The sequence below is a fragment of the Penicillium oxalicum genome, chromosome II, assembly GCF_001723175.1.
Source record: "Penicillium oxalicum strain HP7-1 chromosome II, whole genome shotgun sequence".
NCBI lineage: Eukaryota > Fungi > Ascomycota > Eurotiomycetes > Eurotiales > Aspergillaceae > Penicillium > Penicillium oxalicum.
Genome location: NC_064651.1, coordinates 1,119,017 through 1,138,444, shown reverse-complemented (window position 1 = coordinate 1,138,444; position 19,428 = coordinate 1,119,017). Strand labels below are relative to the sequence as shown.

The window sequence follows — 19,428 nt, the reverse complement described above, 5'->3', positions numbered from 1 at the left end:
TCTCGTCGATCATCATGAAAATCGCCCGTGTCTTACTAATAGACACCTTTGGTCGATTCAAGTTATCTGGCGGCGCAGTCGATGGTGCCAGTCCCCTCTGGTACCCGAATCAGACTAGTGCTGTCAGCAACTTGCATTAGCGCAAAGCTCTGTTTCGTCTCGTCCAATCAGAGCGCGAGCATTCCGACCCAAGTGGGGGGCCTCGTGCTTGGCGCTCGATGCTCTTCTTTGGTTCTCGATCAACGGACTTTGCATTCAGTCTTCTTCTAATGCCATTTATAATCGGCTGACATTCTCGCCGGTATGCCCGACGAGGTGAAAACATTGATCGCTTCTCGAATTCCCGGCGGTGATGACCCGAGATGTCAGCGTCAAACGTGCAGAATCCACCGGTCATCGACCCATTCGCCGACACTATGGCCCCGGTTAAAGCCGTGATTCCCTTAGCACGCATGCCACAGCAGGCGACCGTCCAAACGCAGGAGGAAGATTGGACAGGAATCACCGATCGAACGGAGAGGAGGAAATTGCAGAATCGGCTCAATCAACGGGCACTACGTATGCGAGTTACCACCTCCGCCCCCCTCTCTCCCTGGGTGCTTTAGGATCATTTTGAAAACGTTTATTTGCGATCATGCAAATTTGTCTGACTATCCGGTGATTAGGCCTTAGAAAAAGAAGATCAAAAGCACAAAATAATCACCAAAACGGTGCCATCAGATCGCCCTCCATACCTTCGCCAAATTTAGGCCCATGGTCCTCGTGCACCAGTCTGACTACCGAGGGAATCGAGTCCGACCAAAAGCCTCCCCGAAACCACTTTGATTCGCCAGAAGTGATCCAGCTCATGACACAAGTGGAAGCCGCTGCTCGATCCTCCAGTTACAGTGCAAGTTCATTGAATCTCGAGCATCTCCTGACTCTACCCAAGATTAACGTTCATCGCGCAATCGTCGAGAATATCTGTAGTGTGGGCATGACCATGGACTGGATGAAAGAGGAAAATTCAATATCAATCTTCAATCTTACCATGCCCGTGTCCGTATTCGTGCCCGGTCTGGTAGAATCGTCAATCCCGCTCGACATGCAACCTACCGCCGTGCAGAGGAAAGTTCCGCATCATCCGTGGCTGGACTTTTTCCCGTCACCGACTCTGAGAGATAATTTGATTATCCTGCAAGATCAGATTGATGATGACGAGCTGTGTCATGATCTGATGGCGTTCTGGGATACTCGAAATCAGCGGGCGGGGCTTCTTGTCTGGGGACCACCTTGGCTGACGAGTAGTTGGGAGGTGACGGAGACGTTTTTGGCCAAGTGGGGGTTCTTGTTGTATGGATGTACGACGTTACTGATGAGTACGAATTTCTGGAGGCTACAAAGGGGGGAAAAGCCACTGGTGTGGAGGGATTATTTTGTTCCACAGCATCCGTTTCTTCAGTTGCTGCGGAGCAAGAGACAAGGCTGGATATCTTCGTCACTGCCGTGATTGAGATAAACGGGCAACACGTGAGGATATAGAATGTACTAAATCATATAGCAAATTAGCCAGATCAGAAAAAAAGCACCTGATAGAGCGTGGAAGCTTCGAAAACCCCCTTTTTTACATGGGCTTGGTCTCGGGTAGATGTCATTTTGTAAGCTTGTCGGAAGGAAGCCCCCTAAGAGCTGGCGCCACCGTCAACATTCCACGCATCACCCGTCACGAAACTGCTATTGTTTACTCAGCAGAAACGCAACGACATTTGCAACCTCTTGCATATTCCCATCTCGAGCAATTGATGTTGTCGGTGTTGAAGTGAAGCCCTTAACGCGCGCTAGATTCCCTTGATACACCAGAGTATCAATCAAGCCCCTACGATACGAATATTAATTATTATCAAACTCCAAAAAAATGCCCATGTTCCCTCCCCCTAACATCCCACATTTGACGCTAGACTTAGAAGTAGTCACTCATACTAAAACACAATTCACTCTGACTCGAGCCCCCATCTCCTCCGCCGCAGTTCCCACCACCCCCCGGGCTGCATGCTTCGAAACCGGAAATACAGCGCCATTCAAAAGCCCCCTCTACGAGATGGTACATTAAAGAGGAACTCGTTCAATTCCCGATTTTTTAGTTCCCCAATATACCAATTCAAGAGTGCATAGCGATCAAATAAAGAAATTCAGTAGGAAAATGGCCGAAAGGCATCGAGTCATTCGAAAGAAAGGGCATACTTTGGGGTCTAATGGGGAGTTCATACGGTCTCTACGAAGTTTCGTACAATCCGAATGCATGAATTTGACTCGAGGATCAATATCAGTCCAGCGCGACTCAATCGACCGCGTCAGAATTTTAGTAATCTGGACTTACCTTCTGCTACAGTGAAGACTTTTAGGAAAGTGGAATGTTGCAGCCATAACGAAGGGGAAACCAAGCAGGGAACCCAATTAGGGAGATTCGTGATCCAGAACAGAAATTAGCGGAAGCGATAAACGTCTGGGTGTGTCCTCGAGTCTACTTGCAAATCGGCCCACAGGTGTCTCATTTAGAGGCAAACACCCACGCTGGGCCTTCAGAATCGCCCACTGGTAATACATTAGATTAATATACTTACAGTTCCCGCTAGCCTCCTTTGGTACTCCGTTCAATGCATCTGACTCTTTGGAAGTCACTGGATACGAATCAACTGACCCTACTATAGAAAACACTCAATACTATAGGACCCGATGTGTTTCTCTTCCAATTGATATCCATGTTTCGACCACTTTGTAAGTTGGAAGCGGGGATGCAACCTTGAAAAGATCGCTTCCACAGAATGAATGATGGCAGGTAGTCTATATGCTAGAGTGTAGCTGTCCTCGGGATGTGCAAGTGACTTTTCCAACTGAACTAAACGAGCTGCGGCTCAAATTCAAAACATCACACATAACATCAAATCATCCCAACGATCTGTGAGGATCATCAAATAGACGCCAGTCGGCAGTTGCAAAATATATACTGAGGATGTGTCTTTTTGAAAATCCCCGATGTAACCGTTGCTATCGGACTTGATCAAGAAACAGACGGGTTCAAGGCCTGAGCGTCAAGGGAGAGTAAATTCAACAGTTTTTAGCGGTCGTCGTTAGCATAAATAGAACGATATGCCCGCCCCCTAGACTGTCCCTATCCATTCGCGAGTCTATCGTCCAAAGTTCCCAGTGCGAATCATCAATTGCTTCAAGCAAAATCAATCCTCAGATTTCTCTTGTTGTCACAGACATACGAAAGAAGAGATATCCCCCCCCCTCCACTGCTTTTCCTTAGCCACAACTATGGCTTCCGTGCTCACTCGAATTCTGCTCTACGCATTGGGACTAGCAACCCTCGGCTCGTCCGCGACATTGAATGATCTTTCCCAACGTGATGTGCAGGAGACGACCGACTGTACGTATCGATTGATGATCCTTAACACGAATGGGCAGGACTAATCATCGCCATCCGAACGAACTACAGGCAATATGCATTACACGGTCCAGCAGGGGGATACGTGCTGGGACATTTGCAATAATTACGGATACTCTTTCACGATCAATCAGCTTCTTTGCTGGAACCCCGAGATCAATACGTCTTGTACCAATCTGATTGCGGGTCGATCCATCTGTGTGGGGGTAAAGGGCGCCGGACCCAAGTGCTAGATTGACATGTGGTCGATTGGTCCACGAGGGCAGAGAGAACGAAGGTGTCGTCGGGAAGGGGGTAGAGATGAGCTTTATTTTGATTTGATTTTGCGAGATCTCTGTTCTTCTTGATTTACTTCATGCCGAGATACTAAAGACTTTGGATTTTTGTCCCGACCAAAGAAAGTTCGTTCAGAGAGTATATCTGATCGGATTCACAGTATTAGATGCTCAGGTCTGTCTCCAACACCTGTTGAGAAACTCCTTGACTTTCATCGGTTGCACTTGAGAGAAATGATCGCTCATGCGATTCGCCTTGGGTAAATCAAACACGCCATTCACAATAAGACGACTGACCAAGGCCGTCACTTCCTTGAGTTCCTCCGGCGATCCCATGGAGCTGGGCATGGGTGGCACAGTGACGTCGCCTGCATCAATCGCCTCGAGGCTGTCATAGGTTATTTTGAATTTTTCTCCTATTCCACCAAGATTGGTGCGTCAATTAGTCGACAGCATATACAGGACGATGCAATTTTTGATGGGCCGTAAGCATTGTTTCTTACCTTTGATTTCCTCCACTGTCTTCAAAATCTCATTGTATGTCGTCTCGTCGCCGACAAAAATGCTAAACTCGGGCCACTCTTGGAGTTCCAGCAGCTGAACCATATAGTCTGCCAGATCATAGGTATATGTCATACAGATGGTATCGTTGCCATCGCCCGGGATAGCGGCCACCGCGCCTGCAATGTCGATGCCAAAGATGTATGGCTGCAGATTAGTCTTGGCGTGGGGCATGCCCCAGTAGTCCATGAAGAATCCCGGAATCACACGGGTGAATTGGAGTGAGCTTGCTTGAAGACGCTGTGCAGCATCAAGCCAGTATTTGATACTCGGGTCTACGGATAATAATCTTGCAGGTGAATTCGTCAACCGTTGGGGGAAAAAAAACAAGAACAACAGACAATGCACGTGCGAACGATAGGTCGAGGGGAAGGATCCATGTCGGCACTTACTCGGAGGTCTGAATAAAGGAGTACTCGCTGGGGATGAACCGTTTTGTCGGTTGTGCTTTTTCAGCTGCTTCGATCAAGTTGAGTTGAGACTGGCTGGTCTCATCTGATACCAGCCCGATCGTCGAGATGATAGTATGGACATTGTGACGTTCCAACTCCATCGTCATGGAGGGAATGTCGCTGTAATCAATCTGTACATGTTGAACGTTGCCCTCGGACGTGGATTTCTGCCAGAACTCCAGCCATTCCTACTGTTAGATTTCTTGATAATTGTCTCGATATCAGGAGCGTGAGGTGAGCGACAATGTGAATGAGACTCACACTCCGCGACAAGATCACAAGCTTGATCTGTGGCTCTCGAGCCAATCGTTCGACCAGTGTCTTTCCCACGCCACCTGTGCCACCCGCCACTGCAATGACGGTCATTGTCGGGATGAATGGAATGTTCTATGCTCCGTACTTTGTAGCCAAAACGTACGAACCAAATGACAGTGTCTATCTCGCTTTTAAGTCCGGCGACTTGGCAGTTCACCTGAGCATATTCCCACCAGCGCCAGGATGAGATCATCGTGAAGACTCTCCGTAGGTTCGGTGTCCTCCCCGCGGTGAGCCCCACCCAGCGCTGGACGCGTTCGACGCTCGGGCAGGTCCACCGCATACAGACATGAGTCCAAACTTGTCCAAGCCTTTTTCAATGGAACACCGAGCTCCATGACGACCTTTTATTCCAAGATGCTTCGGGAAAATATTCTCTCCTCTCTCCGGTAACCGGTATCTTCCACGTTTTTTTTGGCCCGGTCGGGGAGAGCAAGCTCGGGCTTTCGGGCTTCATCAATCGGCGTCTTTAGGACGTGTCGGACATGACTAAGGCGCGATGGAGTCCGAGGCCAGCCTGAAACAAAGTTGTATAAAGCCCACCCAGCTTCCCACGTCCGTCCCCGAGAAGCTTGCCCCATCACGATTTCCAGTGCCCCTTGGAAAAAAGAACCGCCACATCTGTCCTCTTCAAATACCTTCATCATGTGTATGAAAGCGCATTGTGCCACCTGCAGTAAGTCTCGAGAACCATGCAATATCCTCTATATGCTGCAAGAGAACGAAGCTCACCCCCAAGCAGACAAGGTTAGCTGGTGGGGTTGCGGCAACCATATCCCATCGGTGATGGACTCCATCCCGGAGGAAGACCGCTGCACTTGCACTCCCCAAGTTGAGAGAGAGGGGAAGAAGTACCCTCCCAAGGCGGCAAAGGCCGATTGACTGCACGGCTGTGTGATTCTGTGAAGGCGTTTCGTATTGCGGGTGGCGAATGTGTGTATCTGAGAGAACGGACGATGGAACCAGGACGGGAGTCGAGGCAGGGATTTGTCATGTCACTACTGAATTGAAGAGATTTGGAACATGCAAAGAGCAAAGAAAATCATTATAGTAAATTTCAAAACGATACGATCAGCAAGCAATATTCGAGAAAGCTGAACATTTATCTGCTACGGTATACATTGATCGCAAGTCTCAAGTAACAACCTTACTACAACAAGCTTCGAACCACTCTATCAACATCTGATAATCCAAGCTTTTTCCATGGCTGCTGGAAGCCTAATCAATGTCCCACTCAGGCACGAGGTTCCTGGTTTGGAGTCTTGTGTGCAAGAGCTGGGGTCTGCGCTTTCCGCTGCTGATCAAACAGGTGCAGGGTTTTGGATAGCAGCACGTTTGCATGGAGGCTTCGCTGGGCCTTGGGAGTCTTCCAGAAAAGTTTTCGGACCTCGTCATCAAATTGGTTGGGTACCTACGACCCATTTTCATTAACATTCTTCTCATAACCTGCGAGTGTATTATCTTCATCACACTACCTTTTTGCATCGCCGACCATTTTTCACACAACAACGGCATTTACTCTGGTCAGAATCCCGGAGACAGGCCACACTTAAGTCCGAGAGCATCAGTCGGAGGCATGGAACGCACAGCTCGCCGCGTATGGTGTAGTACTCTCGAGGGCCTTTTCTCTGCGGCATAACTTCGGTCCCGCTGAGGTCGTCGTCGGTGACCGTGTTCATTCTATCCAGATCTTCTTCGTGCTTGATTTTGCTCATTTTGGATGGCTGGAGATTCGATGCAGAAGCGCGGGGATGTTTGGAGTTTGCAATGCAATGAACGTGCTGCGTGAATATCTCAGCAGCGTCGCAGGGTCATCTTTATACTGCAATTTCGGTTCGAATTCCAATCTTCATCCTACAGAGCTTCTTGTGGACGTTGCAGTCGGGGAATCGGTAACAAAGGCGACTTTTCCACGTGGACGAGACATTCTGGACGAGTAAAGAAGTTGTTGAGCACATTTTCCGAGACAACAAGCAAAGAGACTCATTGGCATCAAACCAGTCAGATACACAATTTTATCACATGAGATGAGACACACGTGATATGTTAAGAAATGCTTGTCCGATGTTGGCATGGCTACTGGTGTCTGGATTTCTATTCCTTCTGCGAAGAGCGCCGTGTCTCACACAAGGTGTTTGAAAAAAAAAAGTCAAAGAACATATCTCAGCTTTGATACCCATAGGCCTGTCTTTACACACACACCCCCGGGTTCTGGAGTAGACCCAGGCATGGATTCTCCAAGAGAGTCACCAAGCCAAGACGTTTTGCAAAAGGTCATTGCTTGAACAGGAAATGGGGATGGACTGCCTGATTCTGCCTGATAGCCCAGGCTGCTAAGGCTAGCAGAGTTTCAGGCCCTCCAGTGGCAGCCACCAGCCACCAGCCACCAGCAGGTGTGGCTGATGTGGATTAGATTGCTCTCGTCGTGTTGCCTTCGCACTTAATTATACTCTGTGCTTTCATACATACTGACGCGCGAGGACCAAAAATCAAATCTCAATCTTTCAATTTACCTCTCGAAATACCACAATCGCTGGAGAGCTTGCAGAAGGATTCATTTTGCTTTACTTGACGTTCCTTCAGAATCCTGGCACGTGAACGAGGCCTCCCACTCACCTCTTCACCCGCCTTGTCTCGAAAGCGAGACCTCTTTTGAGTGTAAAAACAAGGCGCCAGGATCTCGCGACAGCCTCTTTCGCTCGCTATTGGGGTAATCGCTTTTTGATCGTGTGAGGGAATTGGCTTTATTGCCCCTTCTCAAAGCTCCTCTTCTCTCTCTCCACTTTACCTACTTTCGACCCATCTACCACGCCGCGTCTCAAGATGAATGACGCATCAGCCAACGTGAAGACCGAAGATGCAGTGTCCGGCACTGTCGCGGAACCTTTGAGCTCTGAAGCATCGGCTCTCAATTGGGACTCTGAGTTACAGCTGGTATCATCACTAGCCAAACTTCAAGAACTTGAACGCAAGGTAAATTGAATGACTGCCCCCGGAGGAGCCTCAGTTTTGCTTGGGAATTGAAAAGGGCCATCTATAGTTCTAATTTCGTTGGGCTGTTTGGATGTTTTCAAAGCTGACCAGTCTAGATACATGAGCTGCGTGGGCTCGTGCCGAGGGAAGCATTGGATCCGCTAGGCGCTCCCTCAAGTTCCAATGGGCCAGTCGCGCGACCTGGAGATTCTCCAGCGGATGTGCGTGACTCCTGGAATGATGCCGCTCGCGCCAAGCTGGAGACTGTTCAAAGCTTCCTGTCCGCGTGGCAAAGCCCAGAGATGAAAGCTGTGTGGGCGCATGTCGAGTCGCGTATCAAGCAGTCCAATGGCCAATTACTGCAACCTACCGGCATGTGGGAAGAAGATTACGAGGTCTTACTGGAGGATCTCTTGCGAACGGAAAAGAGTAAAGAGCAAGAGCGCCAAGGCGAGGAAGAAGCAGCTGAACGGCTCAAGTCGCAGGCTTCTGACGGGGGTTGGCAGGGTGTTGTTGAACGATTCCAACAGAGAAATCCAACCAGTATCAAGATCGCCATCAAGTCCACCGCGACGCCATTGCTGGTGATTGTGCTGATGAAAGCTGGAATGGCTTTCAAGATTGAGGCCGTCCGGCAAGATGGTGTCGAGGGGATTGTCGAGTGGAATGTCTCCAAACAGCCATTACCTGGGAGAGCGCCGACCAAGATTGAGGACTCCATCGTTCAATGTGTGAATGCACGACCACGGAAGTGGGATCTCGCCTTCGTCATTGTCAGTCTTCACAGGCAGAAAGCAGCGGATTGAATTTGAACTAATCTCTATCACGATAGGACATGATATCATCGTACTCGGACATGAAGCAGACCGTGTGCGTCAAATGCAACAAGCTTACCGACAGCTCTGCACAGCTGCCAGTCATTCGCCGTGCGCAAGCGATTCCATCTGCCCAGCAGGAGCCACAGGGACTTGTGTTTGATGCTTTACACGCCAGTTGCGCTTGAGGCAGAAGCGAAACTCTCTCAGTCCTGGGTCTCAACAGTTGCTGTGCCGTCCCGGACGGTAGCTCCGAGTCACTCCGTCATCACAAACGGGCTAGCTGTCTGCTATCTCGCAACAACAGCCAGGACAGTGTGTAGGCATGACATGTGTGTGTGTCCACATATGATCGTGATTTCCAAAGCCCGAGTCGTGCATGTTTCGACCAGACTGGCAATGTCCATCACATCCATTCGTTGCCATCACCCCATTCGCAATATCAATCCTGCCGTCCCGTGCCACCTCGACGGGTCCCTGACGCCGATGCTCTCTACCATGTTGATCCCAAAACCGAATCGGCGCCGTTGGAGTCACTTTCTTCTTCCTCCATTTGCCCTCGCCCCACTGGCAGTCAGCATACTCGACCGCACTCCACGTTCTCTCGTTCGGCACTCCATATTTCCGAGTTTTGTAATCATATCTCACGTCCTTGTCACGGCGGGCCCACGAGAACGGAGTATCATGCTCTTCAGGGTCCACGTCCCATCTGGCCCAGTTGGTACTTGAAATGGTTCGTCCGGGGCTGTCCTTATTCGCGACAGGCCTGGGGGTTTTCCCAATGGTTCCGATGAAAATGTCTGGTCCTTTGCCGCTGATGACATCCGAGAAGCGTTTGAAGCGAGGCCAGTGGCTTGAGTTCCCGGGCTGGGGGTCTTTGGGCCAGATCCAACCGACGGATTGAGTTTTCAGTTTGGCTGCTTTGCCTGAACCGGAGGATTTTTTTTTGGACATGGTTTTCGGGAGGTAGGGTTTGAGATGGAGGCGGTCTTCGAAGCCAGAATCAATTAGGCAGAGAACCAAGTTCTAGACACACAGTCGGTGGAAGGCAGTATACTATACACTCTGATCTGAGCTTGAATGGAAGCATATGATGAATTTCAAAGCTATTCCAATATCTCAATGGAACTACCGGTAAATATATGATAGATGAATCTGCTAGCAAGAATGGCCATATTTTCCATTTATGTATATAGTACGTATGGCTGCCGGCTACCTACTCGTTCTAATCTTCGGGTCGGGGCAGCCTTTGGAATCCGGTACACCTACTATCTGGGCTGTTTCATTGACAAACACATAGACACTAAAGCTCTAGGTTTCCCTTTCATCGGTAGTGCATGGAAGTCTTCCTGCCCCGGCGGATACTACTTAACGGTCTCACATCCACGATTGTCAGTTACGCCATTGTCTATTCCAAGGCGTGTGGTCTCTAGCTGCTCCGCCAGCCCTGAGCGAATGAAGTGAGACCAAGTTTCAGATAGGTTTGTACCAGGCCTTGTCAACTTTCCGATCTTCCTTTCTCTTGACGGGTGAAATGAGATCAGACAAGACGAGGAAATTATAGGCTAGCATGGTAATCAATTGGCGTTTAGCCATGCAAGTAGAAGATGACTGGTAAGTTCTATGCATTCGTAATGTAGACAGTCGAATGTGGCCGGGGCCTCGGTTCTCACCAAGCTTTCCACGTTCCCTGTGGATTATTCGGGAGAAGGTCAATCAGGTCATACAAATGTAGAGATTCCAAATGCAATCCATTAAAGCATGCGGGTAAGCCCCGGCCCGAAAGTACATACTTGAGGAGAACGGGTCTCGGGTCGGGAAACCGCAGTCCAGTCTCATAAAGAGGGAAGAAAATCAACAAAGAAGCAAAAGAACAAAGCCCATGAGACGGAGAAGACTAGAACCATAAGACAACGAAGATGATACCCAAGACAAACAAACGCCGGTTTCCTTGCTATTATCATAATGATCAAAAATCGCTTTTCAAAACAATTGAAACGCCAGCGCGTTATAATATATTCAGGAGAATGTCAAATAAAACACCCGTCCATCCTGGCCAGGAAGATCACTCAGGCGGACAGAAGGCCAGCCCCACCGACAAACCAGGTGAAGGAGAAGAGAGTAATCATGGCCATACCAAGAGCAAACTTGATACCTTGGCGCTGAACGTCAGAGAGAGCACCACTGCAGGTGGCGCATTTGAACTCTGGATGGAAGGAAGAAATGAGTCAGACCAGTAGACTTTCAAGGGGGAAATTCGAGAAGGGCTTACCATTGAGAGGAACGTAGTATTGTGGACGATACATGCCGAAGGGGAATCCAATGAAGCTGCTCAGGTACCCAGGCTCGGGAGTGTCGGTAATCGACTTATCCGCGTCGACGACAAAGAGAGTGTAGGTCGAGGTCAAGAGAGAGACTGTCTGCGAGGCCTGGAATTCCTTGGTGTCCCAGATGAAAGTGCCGGTGGGGTCCACAGTCATGTTGTTGGTCAAGGTGTAGGTCTCTCGGTTCAGACTACATGAAGCCACGACGTTGATGGCTGTCGGCGTGACTGAGAGCGAGGTGTAGTTCCACACAAAGGTCGCATTATAATCGATCTTGTAATACGTGGTCGACATGGCGTTAGGGGTGATCATAGAGATACCTCCAGCGGCAGCAGCGGGGTCAATGGAGATGGAAGATGTGGCGGTAGTGCGGGAGGTGGTCTTGGTGTTGGTGCTGTTACTGCTTCCCGAGCCAGTGGCCGTCGTCATACGGCCTGTTCCAGTGGCAGTGGCATCGGTGTTGGTGTTGGTATTGGTTCCGGTTATCGTTCCAGTGGCCGACGAGTCCGAGGAGCCAGACGAAGAAGAGGACGAGGGGGAGTCGGTAGTTGAGGGCGTGTCAGCCGTGCCCACATCGGAGGCTGTCGATTCTGTTTATGGTGAATCAGCGCAAGACCTTCAGCTGATCGAGTGACATGGCCGACATTACATACCTGCTCGTCTGCTGAGATCATCGCTCCGCTCGGCCAGCAACCCATCCCAGGGCCAAGCCGAACTCAGGACGCCCAGGAATAGGACAGCATATAGCACACTCACGAAGAAGGAGCGCATGGTGAATATCAAAGTGTGTCAAGCGTGTTTGTGAAACAGTGACGGTCGAGGAACCAAAACCAAGAAGAGAGTCCCCTGGTCGGAGAATATAACCGAATCAACAACCCCTTGCCTTGTCCGAGGGAGCCAGGTGACAGGGAACGGATGAGATTGGTCTCGTTTCACGGAAACTGACTGTAGGCTTCTTTTCGTGATGTCGGGAAGAAGATTGTAGCGACTGCGGTCGATGATCAAGTACAAGAGAAATGCCCAGGGGACAGTGAGTCCTAGTTCAGCAAGTCTGTTTAGTGTCACGGGCGGAATGGAGACGAGACGACGGGAAATGCGGGTTCAAAGGAGGCTGGCCAGTCGGAGATCTTCCTGACACAGTCGTGGGGACAGCGTGAGCGAGAGATACTGCCAACCAAGCGAGTAACAAGCGAGTGTGCCGAGTGAGAAAACCGATCGCTGTGGTATCGTGGCGTGGGAGAGAAATGATCAAGAATCAGAAAGGATGAGTGTTCTGGAGAGGTCGCCTGCGGGGCTAAGCCTAAAAGGGCGATGGCCCAGCGATACCAGCAACTCTATAAATAGGCGGAACCTTTTTTTACCAATGGGTTTCTGAGACATAATGCTGCAAATTCAGGTCACGCACAGGATGATCCAAAGAGAACCAGCAAAGGACTTTAAACATAAGATCTGTCCATCGATTTCAAGCAGTGCTTCTTATGTTAAATCCCTAAAAACTGGAATCTGCGCACATTAGTCACAATAGAGCATTTTTGTGTTTGTTTTAGTTTCATTCTTCATCCAACGGGAGGCTCTGGCTGGTTCCGCACGGGCCAGAGCCAGAGGGGCAACAGTCACATGATCTGATCTGCCCGATCCGATCCAGAAAAACACCATACGATATTGATCAACTGATATAGAATCAGGGCATCTTGATCTTGAGCCATAGCGTCATTCTATTGATCACCTCATATGCACTTTCTGTGCGATCTGATTTCAAGTGGTATCAAACATTTCTATGGACTAAGAAGGTCATATTTATCCTACAATCTGCGCCAAGAACCTTTGCATCCATCCAGCATACCATCTATCAGCACTAACTCGATCACATTAAGAGCCCCCTTTCAATCAGGGTTGTTCTTAAACTACCATTTAAATTGTAGCTTTATGTGCTTTTTTTGTATTTTGGCAAGTTTTCTGGTTTTTTCAAGTCGAAGAATCCAAAGATGGGTGTTTTCTAGATGGGTAGGCCGTGTTGTTCTTGGCTAGGATCCGTCATATACCATGATTTGGATACATATCGCCGTGAGGGTTGAACTTCAGGGGCTAGCAAGGTTGCACTATCCATTCAAGAGCCTCTATTTAGATTCAACTTAAGGCGTGAATAAAGGCTTCCAGGTTTTGATCATGTCATGGAGTCGGGCGAGACGTGGGGGCGCTGCCAACGGTTCGTACGCCGTCATTTTCATAGAAAGAAAAAAAAGAACAGACCAGGCAACAACTTCGCGATACCCTCAGGATCCGAGACCCGCGATTGATTAGACGCAATCGGTATAGTGCGATTGCCTAGATCATCACTTCATAAGTGACGTTATTGACATCTTTCTTCATTACGACTCTCACGTTAGCTCACCGATTCACGCCCGAGATTCCTCAGCCATCTCGATCCTGGAACGTTCAACTGCCGGGCTATTCACGCCACTTTCTTCGATGCCTCACGTTAGATATTCGTGGTCGGCGACGGATCCTCGCGTAAGTCTCGCGTTAGTCTCTGCTCATCATTGAGGAACGATATCATTGGATCCCAGGTATGTGACGGTTTCAAGAGACTTGGATTTTTTGGGCCAGATCACAGACCTTTTGATCCGGTACTAACTTAGCTGTCAACCTCCAGTGTCACTATGCAAAACACTCCGGCCAAGCGGCGATTTCGAGGTAAACTCAAGCGTGTGGATGACGAGCCCCCTGCTCCCCTCGCTGAGAGAGTTCCCATTACTCGGCATGATCCCTTTGAGCTGCAGAGCCCAATACGTCTCAACATGGCCGAGGGCATGCATACGTTCCGACTTGCCAATTCCGAGGAACAAAAGCCTGATGAACGGCAGCCAAAGCGCCAGAGAGGGCCGTCTAGCCCCAGTCCCGAGCCGGGCCCATCTAGGAAGAGGAATGCAGCCCGTACTGAGCTCCCGGACATGCCCACAGACCTGGCTTTTGTCGAGAAGGTACCCGACATCCTCACCACCATGGGCTTCCCTCTTCCTGAGATCAGCCACCATGGCATCCGTCCGACGGGAGTACCACGGTACCTGTTCTCCCAAGCTGACTGTGACATGGATGATGCCTATGTGGTTGGACAGCGCTTCCGTGACCTGCTGGTGGTCCGGGAAGCGGTGGACTGGGAATGCCGGCGTCTGGGAATGCGATGGGGCCTGCTGAGGAAGAAAGCAGCTCTAGAGCATCGGCGGGGCATTGAGAGCGGATCCAAGCTCTTGACTGATGAGTCTCTGTTAGAGGATATTCGGCGTTTGGAGAAGGGGGGCGAATAAAGGCGCGTTGATACTCTTAGTTCCAAGGATCCTGTTCATTATGCGGGATATGCCAGGGACAGGCGTTCAAGCGGCTCATAAGATCGGTCAATACTTAATTTAAATGGTGATCAACCTTGAAGCAAGGATCCATAATACTTGCTTGGTAGGCTCACCGACAGATTCGTCAGGACTTTTTCGTAGAGCATTGGCGAGGTAGTGATTAGACTCCAAGTTACCTACTTTCAGGGTGAACAGTTCATACCAGAATCAGCATTACCAGGTGAATTCCGTGATCAGAAAGGTGATCCAAGTCACTCATGGGTTCATTGCTTCTGCTGCTATGAAAATGGAGATTCAAGGGATCACCAGCCTTGGAAAGTATGATAGCTTTGGGCAAGAGGAGTCGGCAGAACAGTTTGAATGTATTTCCCTTGGTTGATGTGGGCCGAGGAGTCACTTTGCTCAAGGATGGTTGGGAGGGCTTGCAAGACCGAAATTCTTCAGACGAACAGGAACACCGTATTTGTGAAACATGAAGTTGCACAACATTCTGATCAGTCAGGAGACTTTTTTTTTTCTGCGGATGAATTTGCCAACAACGTTTTGTCTCATGCGCTCGTATAGACCGCAGTCAATTGGACTCGACCACATCCCGTAGGGACGTCAGGTCCCACACTAGTGTTATGATAGAACAACTGTAGCAGGGATGTTTGTTGTCCAGGGCAGACTGTCGACAGTAAAAACTAGGTTAATCATGACTCGGGGAGAGCGAGAAGCAGAAGAATGTTCATGCTGAGTGATGACTTACCTAGCCAGCCACCCCAGCTTGGGCTCTCACTGTACAGATGCATATCGCCATTGATATGAAATCCAGTACTGATAGCGACTGTCACGCTAGGATTCACACTAACTTCCATGTTTCCCTGTGCGGTGTTCCCTCGCAATAATGCCAAGGCCCAAGGTGCTTTGTTGGGTGCATCGTAATTGAGCGTCGTGTTTGTCAGATAGAAGCTAGCAGCGTTCGCTGGATCGCGGAAGACAGGGTTGCTGTTGAGTGGGCCTGTAGATTTGGTTGAGAGGTAGAGATTGTCCAAAGCCGTGTCGGAACTGGAAGATACGAGGTGAAACTCCGCTGGCGTTTGTAATGCAGAAGCGATGGGTATGTTTCTGGCTGCTAGCATAAAACCGGCAATAGTCTGGATCAGCTGCATTATGTGCGGAGAGCGATGTCGGTCTGGCTCAGGCAGGCAACTCTTTTTCTTGGTTCGCTCGGCCCTCAGTGGAGGGGTCTTGCAGGAAATCAATTGAGATTCTAATACTGCTGACGGATTCTCAAGAAAATTGAAGAAGTGCAAGTACAGCAAAGAAAGTGAAGAGGCAACCTTTAAACTTAAAGCAGTGCGGATGACGAGCACATGACTATATCGGGCCACGCGTTTTATAATCCACAAGATCCACCACCAACTCTGCGATAATTGCCGTCTTCGGCAGTGAAGAAAGAAATTCACAAGGTTGGGTGATAGAGTCAAAGCAGGGTGGAGAGACCCCCTGTGTATCAAGATTCACCTGATCGGCAAATCCCAGATCGTGCATGTCCCACTGCTGTTACCCCAAGTGGCAAATCAAAGGGCAAATCAAAGGAGATGTCGGATCCAACCAGCAGGCTGTTCGGTGCAGATCAGTGGACTCGGTGACCATCCCTGACATGCACTAGTGCCTTAAGCGCAAGGCCAGAAATCGACAACAATCTAGGCAGTCCAGCTGGAATGACTATATCAGTAAAGTATCCATGCCTCAAGAGCTTGATCACGACTGGTAGTCGTGTATCAGTAGACCTAAATAGGTGAAAGTTCTCTAAGGCCTTTGACAGTGTCTATGCACCTAGAATTAGAAGCCATGTATCAGAGGTAGCTTGGTACCCTGAAAAGGGTGTGGTCTTCCTTCTTTCTACTGACCTTGCAACCGGCTCTAGGTAAAACATTCAGGATCAATTTCACCCTGGCCTAGCTTGTACTTCTCTGATCAAATGCTCCAGCTTTCCCGCAATCATAACGACAACATCCCTCAAAAAGGACTCTTGGAGGAGAGCTTGTCGGTCACTTCTGGAAGGATTTCCACAACAAACAAAGGCAACAAGATCAACGTACCCTAATGAGGAGGGCCTCACTTATAGATGAATCTAGAACAGATTAGCAAGTGAGCGTGGCATCTCCCACGTGTCACGATGTTTGCTTTCAGTAGTGAAAATAGGAACATCCTGCAACCCAATCAATCAGCTTCCTTGTTTGTTTACTCAAGTCATCCTCTTCTCAATCTTTTTCAGAACATCTTGAAACTTCAAGCCACACCATCGCTTACCTCATTGGAGTAAGCTTACCTAGTTCAGTGAGCCATAGAATCCATGCGAACTGGAATAATGTCGACCTTTAAGCTTCGATGCGCCAACAGCCGCATTCAGGAGTGCCCGAACGAAGGAACATACGCGTGCGCGAGCTGCAAGCTCGTCAAGGTGAGCTTTCCATGAGCTTTGACATTTCATACCAGATCAAAGCATTCTCTCTTACCAATTTGAAATCTAGTACTGCAGCCGCAAATGTCAACTTGGCCACTGGCCTGCACACAAGGCTGAGTGCAAAGACGCCGTGGGTCAAATCTCTTGGGAGCCAGCATGGGTGGCGGACCAGAGAGAACCCCATTTTTTCACCAGCGAAGATCAGCCTTGGGGGCTGCGGAAGCGTCTGTGGTCCCGTTTTCCGGCTTTTGACATCCTGAAGCTAGCTGAAAACGAAGGGGTAACCCACAGCCAGGATCTTCAGCTTCTGTTTTCAGGTCTGCATCGAATGGATCATATCGAGCCTACATTCTTTCAAAGCTAATATCACTGGTGAAAAATAGCCTGCGGTGATCTTGGAAATGTCGTCCAAACCCTGGCAAGTCTGCCAGACTCCTGGAATCAGGAGATTGAATTGACCATAAACGACGCGGATGTGGACTGCATCGGACGCAGCGTGGTGATGCTCCTCGTCGCCATGTGCATTGATAACGTGAATGACGCTGTTGACAGCATGATTCACATTTGGTACTCGGCCTTCATCCGGAAATCCGACGCCGACATGCTCCAATCGCGGATCAAGCCCATGATCCGCCGCGTCTGCAACACCATCAAAGACCAAGACCCGAACAAGCTCTACGCCAAGACATGGAAGCGAGATACTTTCTCGGTCAAAGTCATCCTGAAGCAGAAGTCCTGGATGGATCTGCTAGGTATTTTTGATCGACTGGGTCAGATCAAGCATGACGCGGCCTCCAACAGCCGTCTCAAAGTGACAATGGCTCCACATCGGCAAGATTTCCGTGACGAGCTCATGATGAAGATGCCGATAGCACAGCGACTTGCTCATCAAAAGTATCTCTTGGATGGTTTGGTGCTTCCTTTTGGACATCCTCGGGAAGAATTTTCGGAGGCCAACCCGTAAGATATCGGAGTAAACTCTCCAAATTGTTTCTTCGCTAATTCGAATTGCAGATTTCTGTACCGTCCCCCATGTGTGTGGCAGCTGAACGATGCGCTCAATCCGATTTTTGGATGGCCACTGGAGGACGTTCTCGAGACTCCCGGTGCTGCTTCTGAAAATGATGTGTACGGAAAATTACTCAACTACCTTCGTGGCCGTCTTCGATCTTGCATCTCTCGAATGTCTATTTCGCCCACTGCTTTTGTCCTGTACCAGATGAACCCTTTCCGGCTCTTGGAAGTTTTGGATCTAGGGTACTTTGATCGAATCGACGTAAGTCACCCTCTACTACATTTCTAGCTTCGCTAGTGCCGAGCATCAATCAATACTCACTGGAGCATGCTGTGGAGTACCCTTGCAAGTATATCAATTGGAGTCCAGTCATCTAACACCAAAGGTCTTTACAGGCAACTGGCATCACAGACAGAGATCCAGATAACCCCCTCTCCGCCCTCTCCACGTACATCCCACTATTAAAAGACACCAAACGAAACCCCTGTGCCACATTGATTCTTTTCTTCGAAACAGCCGTCAAATCATGCATATCAGACGGCTTCATCACGGAAGAGGTTGAACAGAACCCGAGAGTGATAGAAATTCTCGGTAGACTTCTCCCACCGAGAATGTCCTCGTTCGTCTGGGAGCCCGCACTCTTGATTTTCTCTCAAGCAATCTCTCTACTTATTTCCTACGATGAAGTCTTTATCGAGTACGTAATTCCCGCAAGTTTATCCAGTCCCATGCTCTGAAATGCGCAGTCCTTGTGCTTTGCACTTTTCTTTCTTTTCCAGATGGCCGCTTGCTAACCGCCAATACAGATATCTGAATCAACGAGGTTTCGAAGCTGCCTCCAAAGCTCTCGGTGCAGGATTGAAAGACTCCAACACTATCATTTCTGAATTTCCATACCCAGTCGATCCTCAGCCCGAAAATCAGGAGCCTTTTAACAAGCTCATGATGCGGCTCCGGGAAAGTGTGGATGGGAAGGAGGTTTACTTGGAGTGGCGGCGCGAGGTTCAGTCGGAGGATAGGCCCTCCGACTCGCGGGGAGGAGGATGATTTTTTTTAACATGAAATGACAAAATTAACTGATGAAATGGTGCTAGCTGAAGGGATCTGTTCATGGTCACTTTCAACGTTTGGGAAGTGAGGACCCAGATACAGTTCATGAGTCAATTCGCAAGCCTCTGTCCTGAGGCTTTGGCAAGAATCTTGCGGGGATGTCAGGATATTGACGAGATAGTGGCTACTACGTAGGTACTTACTGTCGGAGCGACGAGTTTCTAAGAATTTGTTTCGACGCTTTTCTTTTCAAGCGTATCCATGTATTGGTAGGTGTAGCTCGGAGCAGTCTAATTCGGTGATATGTGCGCGCAAAATGGGCTCTCAACAAACGAAAAATAAAATAGAATAGAATAGAGATACGCTGTATAGATTCAGGCTTTCCAAATTATCCAGTCGGGCTCTTTTCAAATTGTGTATTG

At 49.2% G+C, this 19,428-nt stretch overlaps 11 protein-coding genes across 11 annotated transcripts; 6 read left to right on the top strand and 5 right to left on the bottom strand.

Annotated features, from left to right (window-relative positions):
• Positions 1–416: 416 nt before the first annotated feature.
• Positions 417–1,489, top strand: POX_b02292 (uncharacterized protein; the record flags this gene model as incomplete). The annotated part of the gene is made up of 2 exons (XM_050111206.1): positions 417–558; positions 750–1,489. 2 exons carry the CDS (start codon positions 417–419, stop codon positions 1,487–1,489), a joined length of 882 nt encoding a protein of 293 aa, XP_049971552.1.
• A 1,808-nt stretch (positions 1,490–3,297) lies between these two features.
• On the top strand, positions 3,298–3,660 carry POX_b02291 (uncharacterized protein; the record flags this gene model as incomplete). Its single annotated transcript, XM_050111205.1, has 2 exons — positions 3,298–3,409; positions 3,479–3,660. 2 exons carry the CDS (start codon positions 3,298–3,300, stop codon positions 3,658–3,660), a joined length of 294 nt encoding a protein of 97 aa, XP_049971551.1.
• Positions 3,661–3,873: 213 nt separating this feature from the next.
• On the bottom strand, positions 3,874–5,081 carry POX_b02290 (uncharacterized protein; the record flags this gene model as incomplete). Its single annotated transcript, XM_050111204.1, has 4 exons — positions 3,874–4,118; positions 4,206–4,552; positions 4,656–4,903; positions 4,977–5,081. The coding sequence occupies 4 exons, from the start codon at positions 5,079–5,081 to the stop codon at positions 3,874–3,876; spliced, it is 945 nt and encodes a 314-aa protein (XP_049971550.1).
• A 594-nt stretch (positions 5,082–5,675) lies between these two features.
• Positions 5,676–5,912, top strand: POX_b02289 (uncharacterized protein; the record flags this gene model as incomplete). Its single annotated transcript, XM_050111203.1, has 2 exons — positions 5,676–5,706; positions 5,773–5,912. The coding sequence occupies 2 exons, from the start codon at positions 5,676–5,678 to the stop codon at positions 5,910–5,912; spliced, it is 171 nt and encodes a 56-aa protein (XP_049971549.1).
• Positions 5,913–6,264: 352 nt separating this feature from the next.
• Positions 6,265–6,745, bottom strand: POX_b02288 (uncharacterized protein; the record flags this gene model as incomplete). Its single annotated transcript, XM_050111202.1, has 2 exons — positions 6,265–6,441; positions 6,506–6,745. 2 exons carry the CDS (start codon positions 6,743–6,745, stop codon positions 6,265–6,267), a joined length of 417 nt encoding a protein of 138 aa, XP_049971548.1.
• Positions 6,746–7,853: 1,108 nt separating this feature from the next.
• On the top strand, positions 7,854–9,006 carry POX_b02287 (uncharacterized protein; the record flags this gene model as incomplete). Its single annotated transcript, XM_050111201.1, has 3 exons — positions 7,854–8,003; positions 8,120–8,776; positions 8,836–9,006. The coding sequence occupies 3 exons, from the start codon at positions 7,854–7,856 to the stop codon at positions 9,004–9,006; spliced, it is 978 nt and encodes a 325-aa protein (XP_049971547.1).
• Positions 9,007–9,097: 91 nt separating this feature from the next.
• On the bottom strand, positions 9,098–9,772 carry POX_b02286 (uncharacterized protein; the record flags this gene model as incomplete). The annotated part of the gene is made up of 1 exon (XM_050111200.1): positions 9,098–9,772. The coding sequence occupies one exon, from the start codon at positions 9,770–9,772 to the stop codon at positions 9,098–9,100; it is 675 nt and encodes a 224-aa protein (XP_049971546.1).
• A 1,115-nt stretch (positions 9,773–10,887) lies between these two features.
• POX_b02285 (uncharacterized protein) lies at positions 10,888–11,913 on the bottom strand (the record flags this gene model as incomplete). The annotated part of the gene is made up of 3 exons (XM_050111199.1): positions 10,888–11,024; positions 11,091–11,732; positions 11,796–11,913. The coding sequence occupies 3 exons, from the start codon at positions 11,911–11,913 to the stop codon at positions 10,888–10,890; spliced, it is 897 nt and encodes a 298-aa protein (XP_049971545.1).
• A 1,395-nt stretch (positions 11,914–13,308) lies between these two features.
• Positions 13,309–14,447, top strand: POX_b02284 (uncharacterized protein; the record flags this gene model as incomplete). Its single annotated transcript, XM_050111198.1, has 3 exons — positions 13,309–13,348; positions 13,530–13,653; positions 13,796–14,447. 3 exons carry the CDS (start codon positions 13,309–13,311, stop codon positions 14,445–14,447), a joined length of 816 nt encoding a protein of 271 aa, XP_049971544.1.
• Positions 14,448–15,181: 734 nt separating this feature from the next.
• POX_b02283 (uncharacterized protein) lies at positions 15,182–15,640 on the bottom strand (the record flags this gene model as incomplete). Its single annotated transcript, XM_050111197.1, has 1 exon — positions 15,182–15,640. One exon carries the CDS (start codon positions 15,638–15,640, stop codon positions 15,182–15,184), a length of 459 nt encoding a protein of 152 aa, XP_049971543.1.
• A 1,205-nt stretch (positions 15,641–16,845) lies between these two features.
• On the top strand, positions 16,846–19,003 carry POX_b02282 (uncharacterized protein; the record flags this gene model as incomplete). The annotated part of the gene is made up of 6 exons (XM_050111196.1): positions 16,846–16,938; positions 17,009–17,258; positions 17,325–17,901; positions 17,956–18,217; positions 18,352–18,653; positions 18,763–19,003. 6 exons carry the CDS (start codon positions 16,846–16,848, stop codon positions 19,001–19,003), a joined length of 1,725 nt encoding a protein of 574 aa, XP_049971542.1.
• Between the last annotated feature and the right edge of the window lie 425 nt (positions 19,004–19,428).